The 18,767-nt window shown below is 44.5% G+C and overlaps 1 protein-coding gene across 2 annotated transcripts in view; it reads right to left on the reverse strand.

Annotated features, from left to right (window-relative positions):
• Positions 1–18,767, reverse strand: part of MTREX (Mtr4 exosome RNA helicase) — a 94,228-nt gene that overhangs the window by 27,300 nt on the left and 48,161 nt on the right. The window contains exons 17-19 of one of the 2 annotated variants that reach the window (XM_006267305.4): positions 9,924–10,096; positions 9,612–9,680; positions 3,957–4,085 (exon numbers count right to left, since the gene is read on the reverse strand). In XM_006267305.4, coding sequence (XP_006267367.2) covers positions 3,957–4,085; positions 9,612–9,680; positions 9,924–10,096 — 371 coding nt within the window. The remainder of the gene's footprint in view (positions 1–3,956; positions 4,086–9,611; positions 9,681–9,923; positions 10,097–18,767) is intronic. The other variant, XM_059725177.1, reaches the window with a different exon arrangement.

Here is an 18,767-nt window from a genome sequence, read left to right on the forward strand (position 1 = left end):
GAGGTTGTGCACTGTTCCTTTAAGATCTGGCTAGACAAAGGCACGGCTGGGATGATCTAGTTGGGGATGGTCCTGCTTTTAGCAGGGGGTTGGATTAGATGACCTCCTGAGGTCCCTTCCAACCCTAATTTTCTATGAGTCTATGATAAATATATATGCATTTTGAACTATAAAAAGTATTTTTTTTTTTTTATAAAATCACGTTTTGTCAGATCCAATAAATTTACTATATGTTCATATCTTGTATAAATATTTATATACACTCAATTAATAAGATTTCCATTCTGGCATCTGTCCCCTTTCTTTCTACTGCTTTAACAGAGCAAGAAAACAAGTCCTGCAAAACTGCATTATTTAAGAGGGATGAAAAGATGTCAAACTTAAATCTTCATTTTATAAAAATTCCTGCCAAAGATTTGATTACTTAATGTAAGCAACGTGTTCTGTTAAAGTTCAAAAACAACTTAATTGCTAATCAAAATTGATTAGTTTACCAACAAAAAATAAACCTCTATAAAAACAGACTAAGAGTTAAACTGCTAACTGTGCAGCTCAAAAAACCATGAATTTCAAATCAATAAGCACTGAAATATTAAGAATTGATTTAGCTAATGTTGATCAACAACAGTTGGCATCTTAGGTTATTACAGAATAAATTGATTCAGCACTGCAACATCTAATTTTTAGATTGCCTGATCTCTGGTGCTTTAAGCACCTATTCTTCCCATATAATGCATGCATGGAGTGCCTGAGATCTAACTAACCAGTATGAGTGGAGAACTACTTAATAGGTGCTAGCTACTACTTAATAGGTGCTAGCTAACAGGAAACACTAAAGGTAGGTTCGCTCTCAAATCCTATGTTTCTCTGTGTTTTATGATGGATTATAGTCTTCTCCCTCCACTCAAGAACCATAATCCATGATCCTCTCCTGAAAAATAGGTGTTTATAGCTGAGTTTCAAAAACAGAGCCAGAATCACACTTCTCTTTGGAAAGATGCCCAAGAGGCAGCAAAGGTTTAGTAGTTCCACATTTTATGCAATAGCTACTGATTAGAGCACTCACCCAGGATGCAGGAGACTGGATTAATTCCTTCCCATACCTCAGGAATTTAAATCACTGAAACCCCTTTCTGGAGAACTTATTTCTGTGCTTATTGATTAAATCATGACTAACAAAATCAATATGCACCAATGCTAACACAAGTAAGACACACTGAAAAACATCAGGGCTAAATCTTCAGCCTGATCAGAATTTTCAGACATTATACAGTAAGCTGAAGAGCCAGATCTGTGATCCAAAAATTAAATGATTTACACCATTATATAAGGCTGAAAATGGCCAAATCTGCTGGCAAGGTCATTGTCTTCTATAAATATTTGTTATATGCTCTTCCAACCTTTTCCCCTCTCAAAATTGAGAACTACTTATAATATTATTAAATGGAAACTGGCTAGAAGTTTATTTTTTTAGAATGGAACACTGTATTAAATAAATTGGCAAAGCTGATAGGTTTACAATGGAAAGAAAAAGAAAAGTGTGAAAAAATTAGGACTATCTGAAATGAAAGAGACCCACAAATCAAGAACAGTATTCATAGAACTAGATGATCAAGTCCTAAAATTTCCAAAGCAGTAGCTAAATTCCTTAAATTTAATGGAAGTCTGACTGTAGTACCTTGAAACTGAGAAGCTGGTGAGATATAACAGACATAAAATATACTACTACTTGTGGCAAAGTGGGCTTCTCTCAGGCCAGCAGTCGCCGGCCTCCCACCTGCCTCCGGGCACGCTGCCCACCTGTCTCGCCCGCCACGACTTGCTGGAAAATTAATAAGCTGTTAAATAAGGCGGGAGGCTTCCCATTTTTCTTTGCACCCCGATAAAGGGGGCATCCGCAGCTCTGTACCACCCCTACACCGTGGCCCAAGCCTTGCAGATAGCATCCAGATGTTAACAGTCACACCAGCCACACACTAGGCTCCAGAATCCTCCTGACAGGACCCTCCTTTGATCCCTCTGCTCCGGCGGCCTCCGTCGCCTTCATCCAGGCTGCCAAGCTCCTCATAGCTGGCTCCCCTCTCGGGTGTAGTCCCCGCTCAGGACCTTCGGCCAGGCGGGGTCCCAGGCCCATGACTCTAGGTGCCCCGGTGGTGGGCGCCTGGCCCTTTTGACTTTCTCGGTCCTGGCCCCAGCATGGACCAGTCAAGGGGGCACTCTACCTCCAGCCTCACTAGCTCCACACTCTCTCTGGGTCCCCCTTCCTGGATGTGGGGAGCTGGGGTACCTCATACCACGACTGGTGCCCCAGGGTCTCACAGGGGACTCTCACTCCCCCACCGGAGCAGCAGGTCGTGGTGCTACTACAGATGTTACATTCGACCCACACTCTGCCTCCCAGCAGTGGAGGACTTACTGGGGTCAGGACTCGCCTCTCTCGCTCTGGGGCTGAGCCCCCATTCACTCGGCCCCTGGCCCAAACCTTGGCCTCAGGCGTCCGGAAACTTATCTGAGCCTACTCCCCTTGTTTGGGGCTCCACACCACCCTCCTCACTTGGGACAACCAGATCTCCACCCCTTACTAGGGGCTACCCCCTAGATCTCGGCCCCCCTTCACTAGGGCTACCCCTTCACTGGGGCTCCATAACTCTGCCCCTCACTTGGGGCTAGCACACCACCCCTCACAGGGGCTACAGATCTTGGCCCCCTTTGCTGGGGCTACCCCGTTATTGGGGTCCTAATTTCCGCCCCCCCCCACCTGGGGCTCCAGACTGCCCCCTCACTGGGGGCCACGGGGTTTGCTCCCCGGTGGGCTCAGGCGGCCACAGCCGTACCTGGCCCCAACCTTCCCTCTCAGGGTCTCAAACCCCCGCAGGGCTCAGGCGGCTTTGCCTGTACCTGGCCCCCACTCTCCCCCTCGGGGTCTCGAACCCCCGCAGGGCTCAGGTGAACACAGCCATGCCTGGCCCCCGCTCTCCCTCTCAGGGTCTCGAACCCCCACAGGGCTCAGGCAGCCACAACCGTACCTGGCCCCAACTCTCCCTCACGGGGTCTCGCACCCCCGCAGGTCTCAGGTGGCTTCGGCTGTACCTGGCCCCCCCTCTCCTCCTTGGGGCTTGCACCCCCGCAACTACCTCCAATGCAACGCAAACCCACCCGAAGGTGAGGGCTAGGGTTAAGGCGCCCCTACCCGCCTTTCACCGGGGTGGTAACTGGCCTGGCATTTCCTGGGGGATCCCGTGTCCCTGAGAGCCCCACCAGGCCACTCCCAGCAGGGTGCAATTTTAGGTCGTACCCAGGACCAGGAGCCTCCTGACCATCCCCTACAGCTCTTCCCTTACCTCCAGATGATACCAGCAGCCCTGCAGCCAAGCAATGCTGTTGCCTGGCTTCCAGCAGCAAAAATGCCTGGTTTATATGGGCAGCCCTAGGTCCAAAATGGCTGCACCCATCAGGCACCTGTCGGCTGCTACCTTCAGGCCCTTAAAGTGGCAGGCACCTACAGTGCCCTGCCACACTACTATAGAAATAAAATATAGTATGGCGCAGTCTCTCTGTAGTACCTTAAAACTGAGAATCTTGAACACCTTATAGAGAACAGTTTAATAATACCTTTGTATTTGCAGATAATATATACTTACCACATTTCTAGGACTCTGTGTGTTCAGAACAGTGTTTTTTCCCTAGAAATTTCAAGGCAGTTACAAAATACTGACTAAGCACCACAATATCTAGGAGAGTTAGGTTACAGACAGGAGTACTTTGTTCACTACTGAAAAACAGCTTCCTTCCAGGTAAAGCCCAGTGGCCATTTAAAAACTAGCTACACCAAGCAATATACTTCCCTTCTCTTTCAAAAAGATTCCTCTCTTTTGTTAATGTTTGTGAAGGCGTTTACATATATTCTAAAAAGATGCTGCAGGAAACACTAACAAATTCTGAAAAAGACTACAAACCTGCATCTCTCCTTTCTCACCAGGTTTTGCTGGCTTTGCAGCCTCAGTAGCAGAATTTTTCAAACTCTCTTTGCTGCAGTGTAGCAGGACTTCAACCACATACAACGGGTCCAGTTCACCAGAATTTGGCTATTGTGAGTAGGGAGGAAAAAAAGTCAACAATAAATATCAAATTTTCAAATACTGGTAATAAGAGATATTAAAAAAGTAAGAAGCACTGCCCTCTGACTGCAGAACAACTTTACCTGTTCAACACTTAGATACTTCAATTAATACTAATCACAAAGTATATTCATCTCACACACACACACACACACACACACACACACACACACACACACACCCCCCTTTCTACCCAAGAACCTGTATGTCTTGTTACCAGGCAACAACTGGGGTGAATATTACCAAGATTAAAAATGACTGGGGTATCTACTTAATTTGCAGGTTTCAATTTCCATATTGTTTCCTGCAACTGATACCTGAACCACTCTTTGCAGCATAACTGCACTTATTTGGAGGTGAGGGGAGGAGGAAGAAGGAAAGGGTGGAATGGAAAGGAAGTAAATGTCCTTGTGGCAGCGAGGTAGGAACACATCTGACTAATTAGTGCAACATAGTAGACACTCAAAATTTTATATAAACAGCTAGAATCTGAACAAGAATATAGATTTCTATGAAAAGAAGATATTAGGTATTTGGCTAGAACAAATATACACCATGCTTGCCAAAGTGCAGTCCCAATGCAACCGGACATTTCCCATGACCTGGTGGTAAAACCAAATGCTAGAACCAAAATAGAAGCACCATTTTAACTTCCCATACCCAACTCCTCCTTTTTAATAGTGCTACTTATACATTAATAACAGATCTTACAGAGGACTATACACTGAGGCTCAGTTTAGAGTATGCTGTTTTCCTTTCCGTCATAAAAAATACATCAAGGCATTTTGCTTTACCAGCCCTTGCAGCAAAATGGAGCCAGAAAAGATTCAGAGGTTCTTAGACCATTGTGTGCCACTTTAACATGTCCACTGGCAAAATGAATAAACACATGGTTGTCCTGTTCCACTGTTAAGTCGTTCCCCAGTAATTTAAATGATACATCTGGAATGAAATTCTCTGAATTCAGTTCTATTTTGTACAAAAGGTACTTAGAGTAGTTGTTTCAGTTTAGATACGTTGCCATCATCTGAATTACATTAACAAAATGAAATCTGTATGTGACAAACTGGAACTTAGCCAAAAGTTTAGAAAAGTATAGTGCTTACTTGAACTCAGAACAGACTAAACACTTAGAGTAAACATAGACCATACTCAGTTTAAGCAGCAAATACATGCTTATGTCTGAAAAGACATTAAAACTGGACACTTAGTACATCATGAAAAAAAATACTTAAAAAAGCACCCCTCTCTCAACAGTACTAAAAATAGGCAATGTCTACAAATGAACTAGTAGGATAAACTTAATTTTAATTAATATTAGCCACTAATAACATTAAGCCTACATAAAATTAAGTATGCTAAATACATTTATAAAACACTAGCTTTTCCTATCAGGGGTGGGGGAAACGACACAGGGAAGCAGAGTGGACAGCTAATGAGCATTCTCCTGTGCACTCAGCTGTGTTCAGCAACCTCTAAAAAACTGGAGGCTGTGAGGTATAAGGGATTCTACTGCATGGCTTCAGGGATATTTTGAAATACTCCAGCAGGGAGCTCTGTAGTAGGACTGTGCAAAGCTTCGGTAGCCGATTCGATTCAGAGGAGATTCGGCCCGATTAAGGGACCAAATCTCTGAATCTGAAATGAATCAGGAGACCAAGTAAAAGCTCCGAACTGATTCAGATGTTTCGAATTGATTCAGAAAAGCTTTGGAAAAAGATTCGGCTGATTTGGAGATTCGGCCATAGACTAAACAGGCAGCTGACAGCTGCCTCCAGCTGGTAAATCTGTTGGGATTGAGGGAGGGAAGGGATGTGGGGGAGGGAGGGATTGGGCCTGGGACAAGCTGCCAAGCCAGGGCAGGGAGTGCATTACTCAGGGAGTGGGGCAGAGGCGGGGGATGCAGGCGTGGCAGTACTGGGAGCAGGGGGCTGTGCCCTGCTGCCGCCCGGAGCTAGCTGCCCCTGCATCACCCCCCACCAACCTCAATGCCAGCTGGGCAAGTGGCAAGAGGGTAGAGCCCCCACAGCTCCTCCTACTGGGGCAGAGGCAGGCACAGCAGGAGGAGCCACAAGGAGAAGCCCCTGTGGCTGCCTGCCCGGCCCCAGCTTCCTGGCACCAAAATTAAAAGACCCACACTCACCAGCTGCAGTAGCAGCAGCAATTGGGGCCTCTAGACACTCATGGTAGAGACCCTCTGCACAGTGCAGGGATTGCCTGCCCCCTGCCCCTCCACCTGGCACCCGCATGGCAGATGCCCTATGGCGTGGGTGCAGTGTGGCTTGGCAGGGTGCCGCGCACTGTCTGAGAACTGGGGCAGCTCCACATGTCAGCCAGAGCTGCCAGTTCGATTCCCCAGCTTTCTGATCATTCCCCCAGCTCTTCCCGGGGGGCACGGCCCCCAGATTTGCATGGGGTTTCAGCAGGCTGCTGCTGCTGCCAGCTGGCAGCTCTGGACTATTTCCCCATCACCAGCTGGCAGCGGTAGCCTACTGTCATCCTGCATCATCTGGGGGCCCATGCCCCCTGGGAAGAGCTGGGGGAAGCAATCAGAGAGCTGGGGGAAAGACTGGGGAATCAAACTGGGAACTGAGGGAATGGTCAGGTCCCTGAACAGCCCCAGATCCATTCCCCAGCCCCTGGCTTGATTTGCCTGGGAGCTGGGGCGGCTTCACATATCAGTCAGAGCCCAGCAGCACTCAGCCCCAGCTCCCAGGCAGCATGCAGCGCCCTACCGAGCTGTGATGCACCTGCGCCATGGGACAGCTGCCATGCGGGTGCCAGGTGGGGGGAGGGAGGGGTCATCCCTGCTGCCCCCCACTGTGCAGAGGGACTCTGCCACAAATGCCCAGAGGCCCCAACACCGCTGCTGCTGCTAGTGAGTGTGATTTTGTTTTGCTTTTAAGTGCCAGGACTAGGCTGGGGATGGGTGGCTGATGGGGCTGGCAGGACAGCCATGGGGTCTTCTTCCGCAGCTCCCCCTGCCCGGGGAGAGGCAGGCACAGCCAGAGGAGCTGCAGGAGAACCTGGAGCCACTCAGCTGTGCCTGCCTTTCCCCAGCTGATCCAAATCACCGAATCTCACTGAATCAGCACCAAATCTTCCAAAGCTGATTCGGCCAAATCAATTTAGGACAGTGATCCGAATCTCCGAATTGAATCACTGTCCTCCAAATTGGCCGAATACTTCCCTAATCACACAGGCCTACTTTGTAGCATACCAAATTTGAAGCATGCCAGGATTTGGAATGTTTTAAACATGTGTGTCCATGCTCTGACAGTGCTAGAGACAAGACAAGAATACACAGACCACTTTATTCTGAACACAGAAGTGTTCAAAGGATTTGAAATTCAGACTGGTAGAGAAATGACTTACAATTTTCTAAAACTTCAAAATGACCATGACACACCCTGTTCAAGATCGCCAACAAAAATCTTCATATGTAATATGAAGGTGCATTATAAATATAATGATTTGAGAAATATAATGATAGGTAGGCTGGGGATTACATAGAGATTATACTTTAGATGCAAATATTAATAAATTTTTAAAAGACAAGAATTTGAAATCCATATCACTATGCCTGAAGTCTCCAGAAATAAACAATGGACTATAATTTGCTAATATGCACTATAAATATCGCAATATGGAGGTAGTAGATAGCATACTGAAAAAAAAATGTTTGTTTCTGAGTATTAAAATGTATAAATTTTCCATGTATAGAATCTAATTATTAAGGGGTCATCTTAAACTCAAAGTCATCTTGGATTTAGGTAAATAGGGTATAGGTTATGATAAATCTGAGAAAAGTACTAGATGAAATTGCATTTAGATCCTAAGACAAACATCCACGAAAAGAAGTAGTGCCTCTTTTAACTAGAACTATTAAATAAACTGTTATTTAAAAGTGCATTTGTCTCATCTTTGCCCAGAGACAAAATCCCTAAAGAAACTAGGTTTTTCCATATGGATGCTACGAGTTGCATACGTCTATTTGACAATTTTCAGTACTTATTATCATAGTTTCTGCAACATTTGAAGGACTAATTTAGCAGCTGTCACAATAGCTTAAGTAAAAGGTGCTTTTCCAAGTAAAACTTCGCTTTCCAGACTATACCAGGATTTTAAATCTTAGCATTAAAATCTAAGGAATCTGTATGAGATTGGGATAGGCCAGATGGGAGTATAAGATTTATGTAAAGAAAAAAGATGCAAGAGGTGGGAATAAACACCTCTAGTGACAAAGAAGTTATCAACTCTACAGAAAGGGAGGGAAGGGGGATGCTTGTCAAATGGTTCATAAAAAAGCAGTAATAGTGTCCAAGGAGTATTTGGTTCCATTTTCCCAATCTGAAGGAAAAAAAGAAATAATTTTCTAAATAACAGAAAATTATCATTTCAACAGGCAAATGTTTCAAAGAGGGTTTGCTTCTGCAGACACAAAATACTGCTGCTTCTATTGTTACTATATTTATTTATGGAAAGATCCTATTAAGGACTGAAGTCCACTATACCAGAGATACTCATCCATACAGAGACAGAAGTCAGACCCTGATGTTCACCTGCCATGGTTACAGGATACCTAACAACATATGCATATATTCCAATATGCAAAGATTTTTTTGAAAACTTATTTTTAGTTCAAAGACTAGAATCCAGCTTTGTCAAAAACATTTCTGAATAGAAGCTCAGCACGTAATTGCTGTCCAAAGACCAGGTTAAAAAAAGAAAAAAAAAAAAGTTAAAAAGTGGGGCAGGAATGCAAATTTTTCATTTACAGCTTAGCTTCATGATAGTTATACATGACAAGGCAGGGAAAAACAAACATTTTGGAGCCCCATGCAACTTATGATATTTTCTTCCAGATTCCTCTACATCTATTCTGCATTTCTGGTATCTCTCCTGCTTTCTTGCCTCTTCCGCAGTAAGATCAACAAGTAAGAAAGGTCCAGTGGTAAGGCTCTTTGCCTAGGATACAGGATATCCAGATTTAATACCCTTCTCTGCTGTGAATTTCCCATGTAGCTGTAAGGCAAATTAATTCTGCTCTTGTGCCTGTCTGTAAAATAATTAATTTCCTACTTCACAGGGATTTTATGATAAACACATTTATACATAGATACTATATTATCTTCCTTCTTGTGGGTGGCTTAGAAGAGAGCTACAGGGGACTATGTCTCTCAGCAGGTAATTCAAGTAGGCAGAAAATTTGGTGAGGTTCAACACACCATCTCTATGTGCTGTGTAACTCTTTGCTAGGACACAAGGCACTTAATCAATCAACTGAGAGTAGCCAAAAATAAAGGCTGGGGATCAAGGACTGTCACCTCAATCTCCAAGGATACGTTTCTGCCTGGAAGCTCTAAAAAGGCTTGGGCTATTTACAGCTTTTTGACAAAAAGACAAAACAGCTTTTATTGTTGTGGAAAAAAAACCCTGCAAATTTTGGGTTTTCTTGGACAATGATGAAAAAATGGTAGCGTATTCATTTACCTTAACATTTGATTTCTTCGAGAAGTTAACAACCACTCCCCAACCAAAGTCGTCATCTTCATTTTTTACCTGAAAAGATTAAAAGTAGCATGGAGAAGTATAGAGAAGTACATTGTGGCAAGTATTTATTACCAAGATGTCCTAGAAGCAAATCTTAAAACACTCAACACTAAAAGATGAAAGTAGTACAAGTAATGTCAAGGCTCCTGTTCAACTGGAATAAACCAAATTTTTGTTGGAGAATCAGCTAGCAAATACAAACAAATCTTACAAGTCTGGTACAGAGAAGATAATAAAAGGAAAGCAATGTACCTTTACCAGCCTTCCGGGCTGTAAAAACGGCAAACAGTACTTTGGCTTGTGAATATATTCTTCAATCTCTTTACCAAGTTTAGCAAGCTGCTGTCGGATTTTATAATAGATGACCACACTGTCCTCATTTGGAATTTCAATGTTGTTGTACTGATCTTCCAACTTATTCACCTCTGCAAATATAATAGAATTCTAGTCAATCTTGTAGAAGCAAACATTTGAGAAATATTATGAGCTTTATATTAAAGCAGACTCTTTTAAAACATACAATTAAAAAACCTTTGGGCCTCACTTCCATTACTGACTTTCTAACTATTTACAATCAACCTATTAAATGCATACTTTGTATCAGTCTTTCATCAATCTCATGGGACGCCCATGCCCACTATGAGACAGGGAGGTCCGGATGAGGGAGATTCCCTGCCCTCCACCAATGCAGACCTTGTGAAGGAACACCTTGAAAGGCTGGATACCTTCAAGTCAGCTGGCCCTGACAATCTACACCCCAGGGTACTCAAGGAGCTGGCGAGCATCATAGCCCAGTCTCTGGCACGGATCTTTGAGAACTCCTGGCGCTCTGGTGTAGTGCCCAAAGACTGGAAGAAGGCAAATGTGGTGCCTATCTTCAAGAAAGGGAGGAAAGCGGATCCGGCAAACTAAAGGCCCATCAGCCTGACCTCTATCCCGGGGAAGGTCTTAGAAAAGTTTATTAAAGAGGCCATCCTTAATGGACTGGCCGACACCAACATCCTGAGGGATAGCCAACATGGGTTTGTTGCGGGTAGGTCTTGCTTGACCAATCTCATTTCCTTCTATGACCAGGTGACCTATCACCTGGACAAGGGAGAAGAGATTGATGTCATATATCTTGACTTCAAAAAAGCCTTCGATCTGGTATCCCATGATCACCTCTTGGCAAAACTGGCCAATTGTCGCCTTGGGCCCACCATGATCCGTTGGCTGAGAAATTGGCTCCATGGTCAGACCCAGAGGGTGGTAATTGACAGAAGTCAAACATCATGGTGCCCTGTGATCAGTGGGGTCCTCCCAAGGCTCTGTCCTTGGACCCATATTATTCAACATCTTCACTAATGATGAAGATTATTACTTCCCCACACCAAGGGGAAGAGCTAGATTTGGGGCTCCTGAGGCAGCTCTCGGAGACCATAAAACACTAAGGAGTCGGTAGTCATGGGGGACCTAAACTACCCAGACATCTGCTGGGAGACGCAGACAGCAAAGTCCCACCATTCACGCAGGTTCCTATCCTGTGTACAGGACCTCCACCTGATGCAGGAGGTACATGGTCCCACTAGGGGGAATGCCTTACTGGACCTGGTATTGGCAACGGGGGATGACATGGTAGGGGACCTACAGATCGGTGGTCACCTGGGGGACAGTGATCACCAAATAATAGAATTCATCATAAGACGTCGAGTGGGTAAGGTAACTAGTAGGGTGAAAGTGCTAGACTTTAGGAAAGCTGATTTCAGTGAACTCAGGTGATTAGTCAAGGACGCACTGCAGAGTAGTTTTGAAGTGATGGGAGCCCAGGAAGGGTGGCTGTGCCTTAAGGAAATGATCCTTCGGGCACAGAGGGAGATGATCCCGATGCGAGGAAAAAGAGGGAAAGGGGCCAGAAAGCTTCCCTGGCTGACCAGAGAAATCCAGAGCAGCCTACAGGCTAAAAGGGGAGCATATAAAAAATGGAAACAGGGAGAGATTACCAAAGAGGAGTATACCTCCTCTGCTCGTGCTTGTAGGGAGGCAGTTAGAAAGGCCAAAGCTACCATGGAGCTGAGGATGGCATCCCAAGTTAAGGACAACAAGAAATTGTTTTTTAGATATATAGGGAGTAAAAGGAAGGCCCAGGGTCCAATAGGACCCCTACTAAATGGGCATAAGCAATTGGTGACGGACAGGGGGGACAAGGCTGAACTCCTCAATGAGTTCTTTGCCCCAGTATTCCTAAGTGAGGGGCAAGACAAGTCTTTCACTGGGATTGTAGAGAGGCAGCAGCAGGGCACCAGACCACCAAGCATAGACCCTGAGATGGTGCAGAGTCACTTGGAGGAACTGGATGCGTTTAAGTCGGCAGGCCCGGATGAGCTCCATCCGAGGGTACTGAAGGCACTGGCTGATGTCAGCGTACAGCCACTGGCGGGAATATTTGAACACTCCTGGCACACGGGCCAGGTCCCGGAGGACTGGAAAAGGGCCAATGTGGTCCCCATTTTCAAGAAAGGGAGGAAGGAGGACCCGGGCAACTATAGGCCAGTCAGTCTCACCTCCATCCTTGGCAAAGTCTTTGAAAAAATTATCAAGGTTCACATTTGCGAGAGCCTGGCAGGAAAAATTATGCTGAGGGGAAACCAGCATGGGTTCGTAGCAGGTAGATCATACCTGACTAATCTAGTCTCTTTTTATGACCAGGTTACGAAACTCCTGGACGCAGGAGTAGGGGTTGATGTCATATACTTAGACTTCAGGAAGGCCTTTGATATAGTATCCCACACCATACTGGTGAACAAGTTAAGAGGCTGTGACTTGAATGACTACACAGTCTGGTGGGTGGCGAATTGGCTAAAGAGTCACACCCAGAGAGTCGTAGTGGATGGGTCGGTATCGACCTGGAAGGGTGTGGGCAGTGGGGTCCTGCAGGGCTCGGTCCTAGGACCGATACTCTTCAATGTCTTCATCAGCGACTTGGACAAGGGAGCGAAGTGTACTCTGTCCAAGTTTACGTATGACACAAAAATGTGGGGAGAAGTGGACACATCGGAGGGCAGGGAACAACTACAAGCAGACCTGGACAGGTTGGACAAATGGGCAGAAAACAACAGAATGCAATTCAACAAGAAGAAATGCAAAGTGCTGCACCTAGGGAGGAAAAATGTCCAGCATACCTACTGCCTAGGAAATGACCTGCTTGGTGGCACAGAAGCAGAAAGGGATCTTGGAGTCCTAGTGGACTCCAAGATGAACATGAGTCGTCAGTGTGACGAAGCCATCAGAAAAGCTAATGGCACTTTATTGTGCATCAGCAGATGCATGACAAACAGAACCAAGGAGGTGATACTTCTCCTCTATCGGGCGCTGGTCAGACCGCAGTTGGAATACTACGTTCAATTTTGGGCGCCACACTTCAAGAGAGATGTGGATAACCTGGAGAGGGTCCAGAGAAGGGCCACTTGTATGGTTAAGGGCTTGCAGAGAAGGTTGAGAGGCGACCTTGTGGCTGCCTATAAGTTCATCACGGGGACACAGAAGGGAATTGGTGAGGTTTTATTCACCAAGGCACCCCCAGGGGTTACAAGAAATAATGGCCACAAGCTAGCAGAGAGCAGATTTAGATTGGGCATTAGGAAGAACTTCTTCACAGTTCGAGTGGCCAAGGTCTGGAATGGGCTCCCAAGGGAGGTGGTGCTCTCCCCTACCCTGGGGGTCTTCAAGAGGAGGTTAGATAGGCATCTAGCTGGGGTCATCTAGACCCAGCACTCTTTCCTGCCTATGCAGGGGGTCAGACTCGATGATCTATTGAGGTCCCTTCCAACCCTAGTATCTATGAATCTATAATGATGTGAACACTGGAGTCAGAAGTGGACTGGCCAAGTTAGCTGATGACACGAAACTTTGGGGCAAATCATCTACACCTGAGGACAGGGGGTGATCCAGGCTGACCTGGACAGGCTCAGCAAATGGGTGGATGAGAACCTAATAGTGTTTAACACTGAAAAATGCAAGGTTCTCCACCTTGGGAGGAAAAACCTGCAGAATCCTTATAGGCTCAGCAGTGCTATGCTGGCTAGCACTACGGAAGAAAGACTTGGGGGCCATCATTGACCACAAGATGAACATGAGCCTTCAATGCAATGCTGCAGCTGGTAAAGCGAGCAAAACTCTGGCTTGCATCCATAGATGCTTCTCAAGCAAAACCCGGGACGTCATCTCCCCTTGTACTCGGCCTTGGTGAGGCCCCAGCTGGAGTACTGAGTCCAGTTTCAGGCCCCACAATTCAAAAAGGATGTGGAGAAGCTTGAGAGAGTCCAGAGAAGAGCCACGCGCATCATCAGAGATCAGGAAAACAGGCCTACGACGATGGGCTGAGAGCTATGGGGCTCTTTAGTCTGGAAAAGCGCAGGCTCAGGGGTGATCTGATGGCCACCTATAAGTTTATCAGGGGTGACCACCAGTATCTGGGGGGAATGTTTGTTCACTAGAGAGCCCCGAGGGATGATGAAGTTGAACAGTTATAAACTACTGCAAGACTGGTTCAGGCTGGATATAAGGAAGAATTTCTTTACTGTCCGAGCCCCCAAGGTCTGGAATAGACTGCCATTGGAGGTGGTTCAAGCACCTACATTGAACACCTTCAAGAAAAAATTGGATGCTTATCTTGCTGAGATCCTATGACCCCAGCTGACTTCCTGCCTTCGGGCGGGGGGCTGGACTCGATAATCTTCCAAGGTCCCTTCCAGCCCTAATGTCTATGAAGTCTATGAACCCTTTTGGAAACCCTAGAGATTTAGCAAATTGTCTACTGAAATTTATATCCAAATACTATGAAAGTTACAGATCCATAAGCCACATGTATATATACAAGCTTTATGAAAACATGAATTTAGATATTAATTTCCTTGAAAACACTGGCATACACACAACAGTCCCAACAGCCAAACACATTTGACTCTTTGTAAACACAAAGCAATCTCTTCTATTCCTATATATGGAAGGCAGCCGATAGCACAGAACAGGACATGGGACAGAGTCAAGATAGATTCTCTTCCCATCTCTACTAGGCTTACTGTGACTGTGACACTTATCTTCTCTGTGTCTCATTCCCCAACCTCTTTTGTAAAGTACATTGAGATTTACAAGCTTACATGGTTGGGCTGCAGAACACTGAGAAATCCTTGGGACTATAGCGAGTTTTAGGTTTAAGGACTCAGGGTCCACATAGATACTGGAAGCCCTTTATGTTGCCAAGGGAAATCAGTTACTGAGAACCTCAGGCTCATCCAATGAAGATGAGAATAAAGATGGTATTTCTGAGTCACCATCTAGGAGAAGAAGTTAATCCTCTTCTAAGCTCTCTATTGAAAGGACAAGTGCAGCAAATTTAACCTGTTTCCAGAAGATCCCTGGAGATCTCTGGAATAGGGTACATTTGCTGAAGTCTGACAGAGTACAAGCAAGATTATAAAAAGATCAAATATACCAAACATGAACTAAATCTTTTTTGATGACAGCAGACTAGGGATAAAGGCCCTTGGTAATGAAGGTTTAATCTCTTCAATGGGAAAATTTTCTCTGGCACCAAAGGCTATAGTGAAACAACAAAGAAATGACCTGTGCTAGTTAACCAAAGAATCACCAAGTAGTTCTCATTAACATTAATGGAAACAAACAAACATAGATTCCCCACTTTTCCCATTAAGATGAATTCATAGAAGTCAATGTCCAAAAGTGCTAACAGAGAAATAATTACACCAATACTGCATGAGAGCCAGGAAATTTACTGACACATTTCCTTTGCTTCCCCTTCCAAGCAGGGGACAAAGAACTCCAGTGCAAATAAGCCAAAGTCAGAGTTTTGAGCCAGCCTTAGAGCCAGTCTGATCAAGACTCCTCAATCCCTAATACCAATACTGCTGTACATCAAAACTACTTACAACAGACAGGAGTTAGGAATGGATTTGTTCCTTAATATCAGCTATACTGAATTAGGTCAGTGATCTCAAGGCCATCTACATTGGGTAGATCTGTGATCTATAGATACCTCACTAAAAGTGATGATACCTACTCCCAGTACTACCAGGGCAGGGGATTGGACTTGATGATCTCTTGAGGTCCCTTCTGACCCTAACATCTATGAAACTATGAATTTCTTGCACCTGGAGAACGTCTTAATTTTTAGTTTGAGATAGGTCATCCCAGTCTTGTTGCTTGAACAACAGCCTGGACTGTACCCTCCACCCCAGGCAACAATGCACAGCTGGTCAAGAAATGCTCCTCTCCTCCCTCTTAAAGACAGAAGTCTACTACAGATCACCCATCCTGGAGCAGATTATATAGCTATTGTTCTGAACAATTAAACAGTAATCCAAAGGACAGGGCCCAGTGAAAATGAAGGAATTTAGTACTGGACGTGGCTGTTGGAACAACAATAGGGCAGGACAGTGACAGTCCATCAAACTGTTGGAACATCTTGGGGACATGTTTTAAAAGATGGAGGAAAGTTACAAGAGAATCAGATATTTTGGAACTATCTCCCAAGAAGAAAGTCTAAGGGAAAGTGCAGAAAACTGGCAGTTACTATAGTAATAGGACGATAACTGGGCTTACAATGGATCAAGCTTGCACAAGTCAACAATATGATGCTGTTGCAAAAAAGCAAACCTTATGGGGTATATTAACAAAACTACCGTATGTATGATGCAGGAGATAATCATTTTACTCTATGCTAGTGATACTTCAGCTAGAGTACTGCATCCGGTTTTATGCACAGAAAGATGTGGACAATTGGAGGAGGACAAACAAGAATGATTAGAAGTTTAGAAAACATGACTTATGCAAAACAGTTGAAGAAACTGGGTTTATTCAGTTTGGAAAAGAGAAAACCGAGGGAGGACATGATGGCAGTCTTCAAATACATAAAGACTGCTATAAAGAGAATAGTGATGAATCAAGTGTTTGCCATATCCACTGGTGTTACAGCAAGACATAATAATTTCAAATTGCAGCAAAAAAAGATTTAGGCTCACTGTTATGAAAACAAAACAAAACTATCTAAGTACAAGAATACAAAAAACCTGAAACAGGCTATCTTGGGAGGCTGAAACTTCCTTTGGAAGTTTTTGAGTAGGTTAGACAAACATCTAGTATATCTGACCATGCCTCAGTACAAGGAAGTGGACTAGTTGATCTCCTGAGATCCATACCAATCCAACAAAATGGAATCTAAATTAACTGTGGCATCCCATTTACTTATTTTAGAAATCTAAGATTTCAGCAATTACAAACACACATCATATTACCAGAAAACAGTTCTAGATTATGAACCATCGTGGAATTTTTATTTATTTATTTATGTATTTATTTATTTTACACATTAAAAAAAGAAAGATTTGCCAAACTGATTATAAAACTCTGCAACAGGCTGAGTATCCTTTCTAATCCTGGCTATTGTAGATTCACTTCCTCCTCAACTGCCCATATTAACCACACAAATCAAGCTGCAGTCCCAACTGTAAGCCATGTGCCTGCTTATATTATACTAGTGATATTAAAATATGACACAGACCAATGAGTAACTTGAAAGAGTCTTCCTTCTCTCAGCTACCCAACCTTCCTATTGCAGGCTATTTTTGAATGTATATAAGCAGCAAGGACAGCACACATTGGTTTATTTTGTCGTTTTAGCTATCACGTTTTTAGAGAACATTGCTTATAATAGAAATTTATGGACTGTTTTGAACCTCTGGCCTAAATGATTCCTACTGCATTTTGTAAGATTAATTGCTATTGTGGCACCCACATAATTCTAAAGCAGAGCTTGGTACCTGGTATATAATTTCTCAGAAACACCAAGAATGCTCTCTGGCTGAGTTTTTTGTAGTAATACTATGGGAAAAGAAAGTTGGGTATGTCCACAGATACAAACTGTTCTGAGAAATGCAAGCTATACGTAACTGCTGTATTAAGTGCAAACCCTGAAATTTGACACACAATGTAAAGGGATGCCAAAAATGGGGATTTATTGTTCTCCCCCCACCGTAATGAGCAGATACAGTTCATTCTTCACTGCCAGGTGAAGTAGATGCATCTGTTGTGTTTCTGAGATTTTGCTGAATATAAAGCTGTCAAGCTATCAAAAAATTGGCTGACGAAGCATTTTCAAAACTGATGCGTGTGGTGGTAGGATAGGGAGAAACTGATCTTCAGAAATACATAGTTGAAAGCAGTCAGTGTGGCTCACAAATCTGGCAACTCCAGAGAGCAAAAACAAGGATCTGGATTTTGCTTTGTATGTGAACATTTCCAAGCTGACAGGTTAATTTTATTCTGTTTTTTTCTGTTGCTTCAGGCCAGTTGTTCTCTATCTTTTTTTTAAATTCAAGGTATCCCTCCATGACTTTCCTGAATTTAGCAGCATCCCATTTTAAAAATGAATGCATTTATTTCTGTACAAAATAGCTTATATATTAATCTCTCTTTCTCTCAATCTTTTTACGCACTACATATGTTCATGTGTATGTGATATACATTGTCTATGTGCATCTGTCTGTCTCTCATACACAAACTTGTCTGTTATGCCACAGAGAGCCAGTGCCTGCCCTAGAACATTGTGAGTGCAGAGGGCAGCAGGTATCTCCTTCACCCAATCTGTCCTAGGACTCGCAGATTAGAGCTTGGGGTCTCATGGGGTTCTTGAGACGTGGAGATTGCACAGCTGAATTGGAGGCAGTTTTGGCATGGCTGAGCTACAGAGCAAGAAAAATCAGGGTTGTATTGCAGCCTCAGCCAGTGCCTGCTGTTCCAGGGCAAGCCCAGGAGGGTTCCGAAGTTCTGGGGCCCTAGGCCCAGCTGGGGCAACTGGCACTGGAGTCTTGGAGTAGCGCTGCCTTACCCAAGCTGAGGCAAGCAGGGGCAGCACTTACAGTTTCATAGTTGGTAGGGTAGGAAGGGACCTGAGCAGATCATCAGGGCAGGAAAGGATGCTGGGGTCAAACGACCCCAGCTAGGTGACTGTCTAGCCTCCTTTTGAAGACCCCCAGGGTAGGGGCGAGCACCACTTCCCTTGGAAGCTGCTTCCAGCTCCTAGCTGCCCTGACTGTGAAGTAG

The sequence above is a fragment of the Alligator mississippiensis genome, chromosome 3 (genome assembly GCF_030867095.1).
Source record: "Alligator mississippiensis isolate rAllMis1 chromosome 3, rAllMis1, whole genome shotgun sequence".
Lineage (NCBI taxonomy): Eukaryota > Metazoa > Chordata > Crocodylia > Alligatoridae > Alligator > Alligator mississippiensis.